This window comes from Embiotoca jacksoni, unplaced genomic scaffold, assembly GCF_022577435.1.
Source record: "Embiotoca jacksoni isolate LCO1_2020_lvr unplaced genomic scaffold, fEmbJac1.0.p SCAF_2, whole genome shotgun sequence".
Classification (NCBI taxonomy): domain Eukaryota; kingdom Metazoa; phylum Chordata; class Actinopteri; family Embiotocidae; genus Embiotoca; species Embiotoca jacksoni.
The window spans coordinates 13,874,030-13,885,957 of NW_027185340.1; the positions used below are offsets into that span (position 1 = coordinate 13,874,030).

Sequence of the window (11,928 nt, forward strand, 5' to 3'; positions counted from 1 at the left end):
GAGCGGCTTTGAACTACTAAATATAGTTTTATATCTAGGAACACCAGATAAAACTGAAGGGCTGTCAGAAGATTAGGCCTCTTGGGAGAGGAAGAAAGAAAACCCCCCCAAAATATGAGGAGTTTAGGAGGGACAATTTTTATATATAAGAAGCCAAAAATTTTTGGAAACCACTGGTTTAATCTCTAACAATGTTGTGTATTAGTAATGTTTGTTTTATTACCCAGTGTAAAATATTAATCATAAAAATAACTAAAGCTATAGTGTATGAAATGTAGTTAAGTATAATATTTCTCTCTGAATGTAGTGGGAAATCATAAGTAGGATAAACTGGAAATACTCGAGAAAAAAAAAAACAAGTACCTCAAAATTGTAGAAAAGTGCTAGAGTACGGTAAATGTACTTCGTTACTCTCCACCACTGCTGGGTTTTTTTTTTCCTCCCAAGTCCTCCGGTACACAGCCAGTGTCCTGTCATTAGTTCGTTCACTTACTGAGCAGGTGTGGATGGTTTAGACCTCTTTAGCCCTCTGCTGGCCAACATGAAGAACTACACCCAAACCAGGAAATCAGCCAAGCAAATGGCTCACTAACTTCCTATTCATTACTCCCTTTTGAGACCTTTTTTTTGGTGATAAATCTGGTCAATAACATACTGCCTTTTCTCTTTCTGAAATCAGAATGAGACATGTTCATGACCGTTCACTACAACATTTCCATCTTTTCTTTTTCTCAATGAAGTCTAGAGTTTCTCATTCAAGCCACCGTTTGTGAATACTTGCCACAGATAGATGTCTTCTTAATTTCGTTGATGTGTTCAGGTTGCAGTTGGGCAGACATATTGGCCTGTCTGGTTATCTGGGCTAATGCTGGCTATTTATACTCTGGATTAGTGTCAGCAAACCAAAGCTGTTGTCACCTGGCCCAAATCATTCAACATTGTCGGCACCTGGTGAGACAACTAAGACATGCAAACTTGATTGACTTTATACTTTATTTCATGTTCTTTTATTTCTTTACCCTTTTCATTTTAAAAATACGTTCCCGTTAAAATACACAGATAAGTTGAAATGCAATCAGGGTACATTTAGTACATTATAAATCTATATATTTTGTGTAAATCTTGGCGTGATTGCGCAGGTCGTTTTTTTTTCCATTTTAATTTTTGATTGTTTCCTCGTCGTCAGTACCCCTGTTCAAACTGAACTGGATTTGGGGATTTTAAGCCTGCATCTCTCACATGTATGAAAGTAAGAGTATGCATGAGTTGTCAGTTCTATGCAGATGTAGTAAAATAACCACAGGGAACAATTAGGTCCATCGTGAGAACTTATCGAACGGCACGCTCCGTTAAACACACTTAACGGACCTAAAAGCTGACCGTATCTCATCTTGAAACCTAACCTGAAACCTACCAGAAGAATGAATAAAAAAAATACAAATAAAATTAAGAGATTGAGTAAAAGATTAATACTTTATTATTTACTTTTCATATATTGCTCCATGTCAGAGCAGCAGCTCAAGGTTTGGCACATGGCTTTCTAACATGATGCGTGAGGATCAGCTATTAGCACAGAAAAACATTCAGCCCCGATGTTCTGCCTTTCCTAACCCTGGTAAGGCTTTTATACAGCGTGGTCACTCTTTTTATCGAGATATGACAACAATCAGAAATGAAAACAATGATCATTAGTAAAATATTAAAGATTATCTGTGCAAATACCTCAATTTGAGATGTTTAAGACATGGATCTAACATGTCACACACCTGCTACGTCAAGAAAGTGTTGCATAATTAAAAAAGGACGTGAAAAAACCTTTTCAGAAAATTGATTAAAGGAAATTTTTTTTGACATCAGCTATTATTACGGTTATCATTTAAAAGTTAATTTGTCTAAAATAAAAAAAAAAGTGAGAAAAATTGGGAAGCTGAAACTAAACTACCTATTAGTTGCATACGATGTTTTACATTTTGGGGGAGTTACAATACACATTTATAGAACTTATAATGCATCCAATCTGAACGCATTTTAAGCACATTGCATGCATTCAAACCATTTCATTTAAAATAATTTCAGAAAAATATGCACACTGCTTTTACATTATGTGCTCTGGCCAAACCAACATGTTTTACATTTATTACAGTTTTTATGGATGTGCTTATGATGCCTTGTGAGCGACACACTTGAAGTACACGTGACTCGTCCTGACTTATCACAGTCAAAACAAGTACAGTCATGGTCATGCATGCATCACTGGATTAATGTATTTTCTATTTAGCTAAACTGGTATGAGTTGTTTTATATCCAGAACTAATTTTAACTATGTTAAAGAGGATTCAGGTACATTTACACGATCCTTAAACCCAAACAGCGTCAGCTGATGTTTGTTTTAAATCAAGGGCCGATGACGTCCACACAGGCCATAGCAGAGACACGTATGGCAGTGATTCCAGTGTGTTTGTGAACAGAATGTACACACAACAAATCCTGCTGACCGCTCATGAAAACATACAATGGTTGTACTCCCTCATAGATTCTGTAAGGCAGAGACACGCGACAGTCCTCAATCTAAAAATCCTACAAACGTGTGGCAGACCGCCCGGATTCAAAGCAGATTTGAACCAGTGAACGTTCACAGAAAAGTCACCGTCCTCACTGGGCAGACTTTTGTAGGACCTTAGCTGCCACTACGATGGCGGGGTTCTCGATGTCGGCTTTGCTCTGAACCATCCTCAGCTCCAGCTGTGCGGGACTGGGCCTTTTCCCAGGACCAGCCATCTCTGAAAGAGACAGAGAGCAGCTGAAGGACGACAGCAGGTTTTTCAACTGTGTTTACTTGTCAGTCTAGAAGTCTGTAATTCTTGTCTCAGTAAATTTTGTGGCTTTTATATATGCAGCTATAAGAGAAGTAGGTTCGACAACAAGTTCACTTGTTTGCCTCTTTCCAGATATAAATATATTTTACTCAATGCCTAACATAACAACTAATTCTTGAAATAACCAACGATGAGGAGACTGATGCAATCGACTGAGATGTACATCTTGACATTTGTTTCTTGAAATAATGGCAGCGGCCTCGACATTAATTAAACTACTGCTGACTGTGTAAATACAGAATTAACGACAGAGGGGAGCAAAGAGTTTTCTTTGTTCAGTAAACAACTGGAGGTGAAACGAACCCTACCATTAGCATAAGTGATGGTCCTCTGAATGACATGGTGCATGATGGAAACGGTCTTTTCACAGGCGGTCTGTAAAAAACACAACAGGAAGACTTTGTTACATTCAGATAGGATTCACTTATGAAACAGAGAAAAAACATATTTAATGGCTTCACATACAGGAACACTATTTCAACTCAGTGCTCCTGAAAATAAATGAATGTTTGGGGCTGGGTATCGTGGAAAATTGTTGAATTGTTAGCAGTTCCTGAATTATACTATTTTCAATTTCCAATTTCATAAAATCAATTTAAAAAAAAAAAAAAAAAATAATCAAAAAAGTTTACATTAGACATTACATTACAAATCTTGGAGAGTGTAACCCAGGTAATTGTCCGTCACCGCAATTTACAGATGCCCCATAAACACCTCACAGATACATTTTGTAGATGCTATAAATTACAGATGTCCCATAAACACCTCACATATAGGCTATTGGTAGACACTAGCTAATGGCATATACGGTAAACACTGTGGCTCAGCTACACTGAGTTTGAGTTGAGTTTGTAGCGTCGGTATCAAAGTTTAGTTCTAAATGATATTTCAATACCAGATAGTACAGAAGCAGGTCAGTCGGTGCAATTTAAGTTTTGCATTTAAATTTAAATTTGCAGTGCGGTTCGCAGCTCACGCTGTGTTACTGACCTTCAGGTCTTTGGGGTGATGGTGAGTCCAGGCTAACAACATGGCAGCAAACAGGTCTCCTGTTCCCACAAACACAGCATCGGCTTTGGGGATGTCCATGCAGATCTTCTGAATGGTGTTGGTCCCATCCGGTTTCACTGCAGTGAGCAAGACACACAGGGTCGTGAGTGATGGTCAGCAATGACAGGGAGAAAAACTAACAGCGGTTTGCCATATTTTTATGGAGTTCATCATTTTTATCAACCATAAATCAGCATCAGATCCCCTTTAATCACAACACCACAAGGAATTAAAATCTAAAGTGCGACACAACAAAAAGTCTTCTCTATCAGTGGGAAGTAAAATCTCTGTCAGAAAGTTGGCCTGGTACTTTACAGATTTTTTGGCTTCCGAAGGCCACCAGGAACTGGTCCCCTTGTTTGGAGGTCAGGTCGGTACTGGTGAGGACCACGGTCTCTGGACCCATTTTATGAAGCAAGTCCATCACCTGGAGAACAGAGAAGGTCCCATTTCCTCAAGCTTTGTACGTCTTCATGTTACAAACAAAATCCAAACACAGCAGAGCAGGAAGTGTTTGTGAGACTCACCTCGATGGCGTCTTGCTCCGATTTAATTTTCCTCCCAGTTAACAACCTGAGTAAAAACAGAGTCACTGATCACATGATCCCACTTTGCCTTTAGCATCATCTCTATTAATCACTTTTACAAGGTAGCTTTAAGGGATTTTTTTTTTTTTTTTTTTTTTTTTTTAACTATGGTGATTTATTCTTTTTTTTTTTTTCATTTTGTAACGATCATTTCAAATAAACTCACTCTGCTTCAAATTGGTTGGGTGTGAGGATGTCGGCCAAAGGCACTACTTTGTCCTTGTAGACTGGCAGCAGTTTCTCTGGAACGTACTGAAACAGGCAGAAAAAAAAAAAATATTTTTTCCAAAAGCATGTTATTAACCTTTTTTTTTTTACAAGTAACAAGTGATTGTCCTCAGCTGTATTAGTTTGGGATTCTTACCATAGCACCGTGATCTCCCATAACAGGATCACAAACTGTGGAGAGGAAATCTCAAAAATTAGCTTTGTAATATCACATTAAGACAAAAAAAAAACTAAAAATACCCACAGTCAAGTTTTATTTCAAAATAAAAACCTAATTTTACACTCACCATATACCAGGCTGGGATTGGCCTTCTTCAGCTCCTGAATAATATCCACCACCATCTCCAGGAAGGATGTGTCCCGGCTGTACCCTGGACAGAGAAATCATAACGACCATTAAAAGAATTGAAATAAAACAGGAAGTGTTTAACTGACTTTACTGTCTAGAATTTATTCTATCTGCCAAAAGACAAAAAAACAAAACAAACAACAACAAAAAAAAAAAAAATTAAAAAATGCAAATTTGCTTCGAGCTAACTCTGTTGAAATGTGCTGTCTCTGTAAAAATAAACAATAAAATAAGAACTTTTCTTTACTCGAGTCTACACGGAGACACTCGTGGGACTCACCTGTGAGGATGTAGTCATAGTGGGTCACCTTGTTGAGCTTGATGCCCTCATATAACTCATTCAGCTCCTCTGCTGTCAGTACTTGTCCCTTCCAGTGGGCGTAGCCTGGAGAGAGGAAACAGCATGCAGGACACGTTGTAGATTTCAATGCTAATTTGATTTCATTAAAAGCACAAAGAAACTAAAGAAACGGAGGGGTGGAAAAAATATTTCGCTGTGTTTCAAGTTCTCACATGCTGATTCAACACATTTAAAGGAGAAAAAAAATGTCACTTTGAATTTGGGGGAAAAATGTGTTTCCAGGCCTTTTGAGAATAAACAGGGGACCATGACGCAAACATTCGCACTACTTAAGACTGATGAAAACACTGCTTTAGTGCATTCACCCTGCTGTGTATAAACCTACTAAGTAGACCCTCCCCCTCCTTGCTGTCTTTCCACCCTCCCTCCCCCTCTGCTGAGGTCCCTCTCCTCTTTCTGGTGTCCAGGGCCAAACGGGGCCTCCAGAAGGACTGAAAGGGATGCTTGTGTCCCGGCTCCCAGCTCCCTTCTGTCTTTGTTACCCTTTCCCCATTAACCTAGAATAAACCCTCAAAAGCTGTTTGGACTGCAAATGATTGGATACAGAATGGACACACACACACACACACACACACACACACACACACACACACACACACACACACACACACACACACACACACACACACACACACACACACACACACACACACACACACACACACACACACACACACACACACTTCAGTATACCGGAGTTCACATGGAGTCCAAACTTGACCCCGAGCCAGAGAGTGCGCCTCCTGCAGCGAGGACTTAACAAAGAGCTCACAGCAAAGTAGGAGCACATGCTGCAGTTCAGGGGGAAAGAAAGTGAACATTTCAGAATATTAATGTTGTTTATACACACTAGTACAAACTAGATGTACGATTGCAGCCTCACAGTAGTGTAATTTAGTCCAAATGTTCCAGGCTGACCCGTTTGGTCTTTAAGAAGAGCAGATGTTTATATTGATTCAAGGGATTTCTGGGTAAATGTCGCCTGCCCCTGTGGTGAAAGCACATTCTTCACATACTTTGGCACATGAACTCAGATAATAATCCGATCATCTCTGCAGGTGTCTTGAGCCTGCTAGTTTCAACGTGTTATTGTTTTCCTTAATGGGGCATTGAGTAACTTTTTGGGTGTTTATTGTGTGACTTTAATACGGAATATCTGTGAGATAATGATAACCCCTGTTTGTGCCCCACATGTATCAGCATACATTTTCATTTTTGTAAAAGTTAATAAACAGGCGATGTTTAAAAAAAAAACCAGGAGGTCATCTGAAAAGCATTTACCACGAGTTATCTCTGGGATCCCTCAAGTTGAACCTTTTTATTTAGTTGTGACTCTAAACTGGTCTCCTACATGCTGCCATTTCTGTTTTAATACAGAAATGCAGATACATTTGGGAAACAAATACAAGTTTTGAATCACGATACATGTTTTAAAATGAGGATTACTGATGGTGCCTTCAGTGCAAGGGAGACACAAAGACTGAGGAACCCACCCAATGATTTGCTCATGGAAGACTCAAACAGAGGTGTAACCAGCTCCATGAGTCCTTTCACCCTTCAGTTGTAAATATTTCCGTTGTCTGAAGTCCAGACTATCACACACACTAACTCAATACAGGATCTACTACATGATAACCTCAACTACGACTATATGAGAAGCTTCATGGTGCATTGTTGGATAATACTAAAATAAATGTATGTTCTATGGGGATTTTAATCCATGTACCACTTAAATCTGGTTCAGGAGGGTTAAATTATTTTTAAATTAAGCGCAATTACCAAGTGTAAAAATTATAGATTAGGATGATATCAAGTTTTCTGTTTTTTTATGAACTTTTATCTCTCTTTATAAATTACATAAATTATACAAGTAAAGGATGTAAACAAATGCAAGGAAACCTAAATAAAAAACACTGGTTCCCGTCTTTCATGATGCTTCACCACCGACGGTTGTCGCTCCTTTTATTTGGCTGATAGAACCAGACTTTCGGTGAGTTATATTCAGCTGAACATCAACTAACTAGAAACAGATGTTTCCCGCTGAGTAAAAAGGGTTTTACAAAGATAAACTGTAAGTAAGTCTTGTTACCATATCTGATAAAAAAAAAAAAAAAAAATTAAAGTATGCAAATGTGTAAAATAGTCTAGTAAGCATCGACAGCCGCTGCCCTTTGAATTACTGGAGAAATCTGAGATCACTGCTGAAAGTCCAGTTCATGCTGTCTGCGTGTCCAAAAGACTTTTATTGGTCTGTGTGACGTAACTTTTGTCATCTTTACAAGTCCATGAGTGTCCACATGGACCCGACTGTGGACATCTGCCTGCAGATGCAAAATGTGTGACCATGCAGGCTGACTGCGTATTGCCAGGAAAACAAAATGGATACTTGTTTTAAGGAGAGGCTTTTTTGAAGCGATTCCCTGTTCAACGCCTTTATAATTCATCATTTAAGGACACACAGATGGCGTTAAAGGTAGCAAACAGTTGTGTTATCACAAGTAGAAAAGGAGTCAATCTACATTGTGAAACTGAATTGAGAAACTCAGCGTTATTCCATTAAATCGCTCGGCCAACCTGTGTGATTGGAGAACTGCACAGAGTTGATGGAGTCCACTTCAAAGCCCAGCACCTGAGAAAAGAGAAATGATGCAGCTGTGAAAACAGAGAATAATAAAGTTTGAACGACGCTCTGAGTTTCACTGTGAGAAAAGCACGGGGAATCACTGAGCTGCTTAACATGCAAAGTTTCAGCCACGGTTTCCGTTTCTTCAATGGCCATTTTTGTAAACAATATGAACATCAACCAGTTGAGTTGTGAAAGTTGTTTAAGAGCAGAAGCAAGAAAAAAAAGGACTTTCATGCCGGCTATTGTTGGTACGTTTGCATAGTTGGTGTAGAGAATTATTAAAATCTAGATATTCAAAAACATAAAGCATCAATAACAACAATATACTCCACATAATAGGGCATTTACTAGGTCCAAGTCATGTTCATTATTAAGATTTTAACTTAAAATATTCAAAACTTTATAACAATAATCAACTGAATGTGAAGAAGTAACAGTTTTGAAGTCAAGTCAAAGACGTCCGTGTATTGTGTTGCGCAGATATCGACTCAGGCTCAGTATTAGTTAGGACAGATTTTTGTGACAAGCTTTATTAGTTTGTCATCTTCTATTGCAAACACACCAAGTTTACTGACTTCATTTGGAGGATTCAAAACAGATCTTTTAGTGCAGCTAATGACAACACAAACCGTATACAGTGGTAATTATGGTGCATATGTGGTTTTGCAGTGTCTGTTTTCTTGCTACTGTGGTCTTAAAGTGTAGATTAGCAAACTATAACCAGGACGATAGGCTGAACCGATGGCCATTTTTTTTTTTTAAGTCGCTCCACTGATGACTTTACAATCATCACAGTTAGGAAAATACATTTCAAAGGAAACTACTATTGCCTAACGGTGGAGAAAGATTACGAAACTCTGAGGACAGACTAAAAGCTGAAGTGACTCACTATCGCCTCCTAACGTACGAAGGGGTATTACAAGACAGGGCTTAAAGCCGACATATCGCATACCGCCTTCTGCATGGAGAAAATCTACCAAAATAAGAGTAGGAAAATGCCTTCAATTGCTTTTCATGGTCCAAACTTTTGTCTGGTAAATTAAATTCAACACAACAAGCATTACCACATTGCAACACGTACAACTTCTGGAGGAGGTTTGCTCTGTCCGGTACCTGTAGCTACCCTGAAGTGTGCTCGGTGACATTCACACCACCATGTAACAGCTGGTTTTGCAGTATTTTTTTTATTTTTTTTTTAGATTTGCAGCCGTCCAGCTGAGAAACCAGAGAGTCAAACACGGAAAACGGCCTGCGACGTTTCCGTCAGGGCAGAAAAGGTTTCTGACGTTACAATCAAACGCTCCTCTCACCAATGAGGAACTCGCCTCGCCTCCCTCGCGGTTTTACCGTGTTGATTTCTGCACGATTTTCACACGGTTTTGTCTCTCTTTCTCGACAGCTCTCTGGACCGTTTTCAGCAGCGAGCTGGAGGTGAGTTCCGGTTCTTACCTGCAGCGGGAATGTTGCCGACTTGTTCCCAACGTATCCCCTGACAACATGACTCTGGACGGACAACACACGACACTCCATTACCGCAATTTGCCTTTAAAAAACGTAGACAACTGACGCAAGTTTATCCTAAAACGGCATTAAAAGTGTGTACGGGCTCGGACACGCGGAAACTTAGCATGTGTGGGAATAAGTCCTGCACTGAAGGGCGAGAGTCGAGCTGCCGATAGTGACAGTTACACTTTTTCTTCCGGCAGCAAAAAGGACGCCTATGGCGGTGCGTTCAAAGGATCGCTCGGAATGTGGGAGACACCGGCTCCCTAACGGAAAATAAATATTAGGAATAATTTTCGGTTGAGAATAAGAATAAAAATAAGAATAAAGCCGTTTGAAAATGAAGTTAAAATTCTTTACAATAAAAAAAAAAATAAGTAATGAGCCATACAAAGATCCCCAAAACACAAAAAAAAGATCCAAAACATAGAAAATAGCAAGACAGAAGAAAAAAAAAAAATATATGTATACTGTGGAATTAAAATCATGTCATATATTATCATTGTTTTATAACTAGAAGTGTTTTTTTATATCTACACGTGTCGTAGGTTGTCATTCTTAGAACTGTAAAAATACGTGTACGAAGAAACAGAAGAAGAGGAAGTACTGGTTCTGCTTATGGTACTGTAGTGTGCGATGAACGCACCTTATTAGGAGCGGAATGTGTCTGTAGGGTGTACCACGTGACTGCTTCGGGAAGTGGTTCAGATTTTGCCGGGAGGTTTGACAGCAATATAAACCCCTCAGGCTCCATTCAAAATGTGGGTTGTTGGTGGAGAGTTGCGGTCAGTTGAGAGTTTGGATAGTTTGGATAGCGTTTATTTAGTTTGGAGAGTTTAGAGAGAGAGAGAGATAGTTTGGAGAAGTTAGAGAGAGAGAGATAGTTTGGAGATTTAGGAGAGTGAGGAGAGAAGGATAGGTGATAAGATGGAGCCAGCTGGGAAGAGGAGGATTTCCCCTGTGGGAACACTTTGATTTGATAACTCCTAATAAGGTAAGCTAAATCTAACTCTATTTCAGACACATTAGGTTTGCTTATCAAGAACTGTATTTTTCACAGTTTCTTATTTTATTCAAAGGTGAGGTGTTTATTGTGCTCCAAGGAGTTGGGGTACAATAACAACACCTCATCCATGCATTACCGTGCCTTGCATGAGAATAAGGAGGAAACTGGAGCTTCACCCAGCCAAGGTAAGTCATTACAATATTACAAATGCACCATTACAATTTTTCCCTGTTCACTTTTGTTTATTGTGCAAATAAAGACAGGTAACAGACACTGTATTTATTCTCTTTTAACCAGCCACCAGAAAACAAGAGCTGGATGAAGCCCTCGTCTCCATGATAGTGAAGGACACAGCCCTTCAGTATTGTGGATGATGTTGGATTCAGGGCATTTGTGTCCAAACTGGATCCTAATTATGTTCTCCCTACAAGGCAGGTATGTATGGGTGCATGCATGAAACAAATGAGTACTTTATTGTGTCTCACAGTTCAGCACTATATATTTTTTCCTTTAGGCTCTGAAGGCCATGGTGGAGGCCAAGTATGAGCCAGCTAAGGAGAAGGCTAAGGCTAAAGTGGAAAAGGTGGCTGCTGTTAGCCTTACGTCTGACATGTGGACATCCACAAAACCAAAAACTGTTGAGAAACTGTTATTTCTGAATAAAATGTCCCCTGTCCTGTACATCATTGTCCAAGTTACACAAGCATATTCAGTCCCCTCTTCCTAGTTCCACAAGCACTTTCACTGTCCTCTGCCTGCTTAAGCCCATGCCATTTTCCTAAAGTGACAGAAAAACATTATTACACAACCTGCCATATCATATGATACTACCATTTTGGGAAAATTTACACACAGAATACATTCAAAAAATATTTTATTATGCACATATGTGATAATTTATGTACAGAAATTATTTGGTCATACATTTTTGTAATTCATAGTCATTCCCAACAGCCATAACAGACACAAAAATTCAATGCATCACATTACGTGGTTCAGATACAGCTGCCTGTGATTATACACTTGGCCAGTAGGTGGTTTCGTGTGCACATGAAGCTTCGAGAAATGAACCCTTTCTCGAACCAATTGGCTGAAGTGGTTCGATGCCTCATGAGGCTTCATCTCACCATCACTACAGACAGCTTACATAAGTTTCCTGCCCAGTTATATGTAACACCCCCTTTGATTAGTATAAATGCGTGTGTGACAGCGAGTGGGAAGTCAGACCTCAACAGAGAGACCTCTGGTTGATGTTGGGCTCTCCAAGATGTCTTGTATGCTTTGCCGTGACAAATAAAAGGTTGGTAAAAGACGATCATCTGCCTGGCGTTCTTTGTTGCAG

At 39.4% G+C, this 11,928-nt stretch overlaps 1 protein-coding gene across 2 annotated transcripts; it reads right to left on the reverse strand.

Annotated features, from left to right (window-relative positions):
* Nucleotides 1-1,454: 1,454 nt before the first annotated feature.
* Nucleotides 1,455-9,790, reverse strand: LOC138201317 (pyridoxal kinase-like). 2 transcript variants are annotated; one of them, XM_069154702.1, is made up of 11 exons: nt 9,527-9,790; nt 8,026-8,080; nt 5,371-5,475; nt 5,029-5,112; nt 4,878-4,912; nt 4,680-4,765; nt 4,454-4,499; nt 4,242-4,353; nt 3,867-4,003; nt 3,185-3,251; nt 1,455-2,780 (listed from the first exon to the last, which is right to left on the reverse strand). In XM_069154702.1, exons 1-11 carry the CDS (start codon nt 9,605-9,607, stop codon nt 2,653-2,655), a joined length of 936 nt encoding a protein of 311 aa, XP_069010803.1. In that variant the 5' UTR covers nt 9,608-9,790; the 3' UTR covers nt 1,455-2,652. The 2 variants fall into 2 exon arrangements, with proteins under 2 accessions (XP_069010803.1, XP_069010804.1); XM_069154703.1 differs by lacking the exons at nt 8,026-8,080; nt 9,527-9,790 and adding an exon at nt 6,145-7,994.
* Between the last annotated feature and the right edge of the window lie 2,138 nt (nt 9,791-11,928).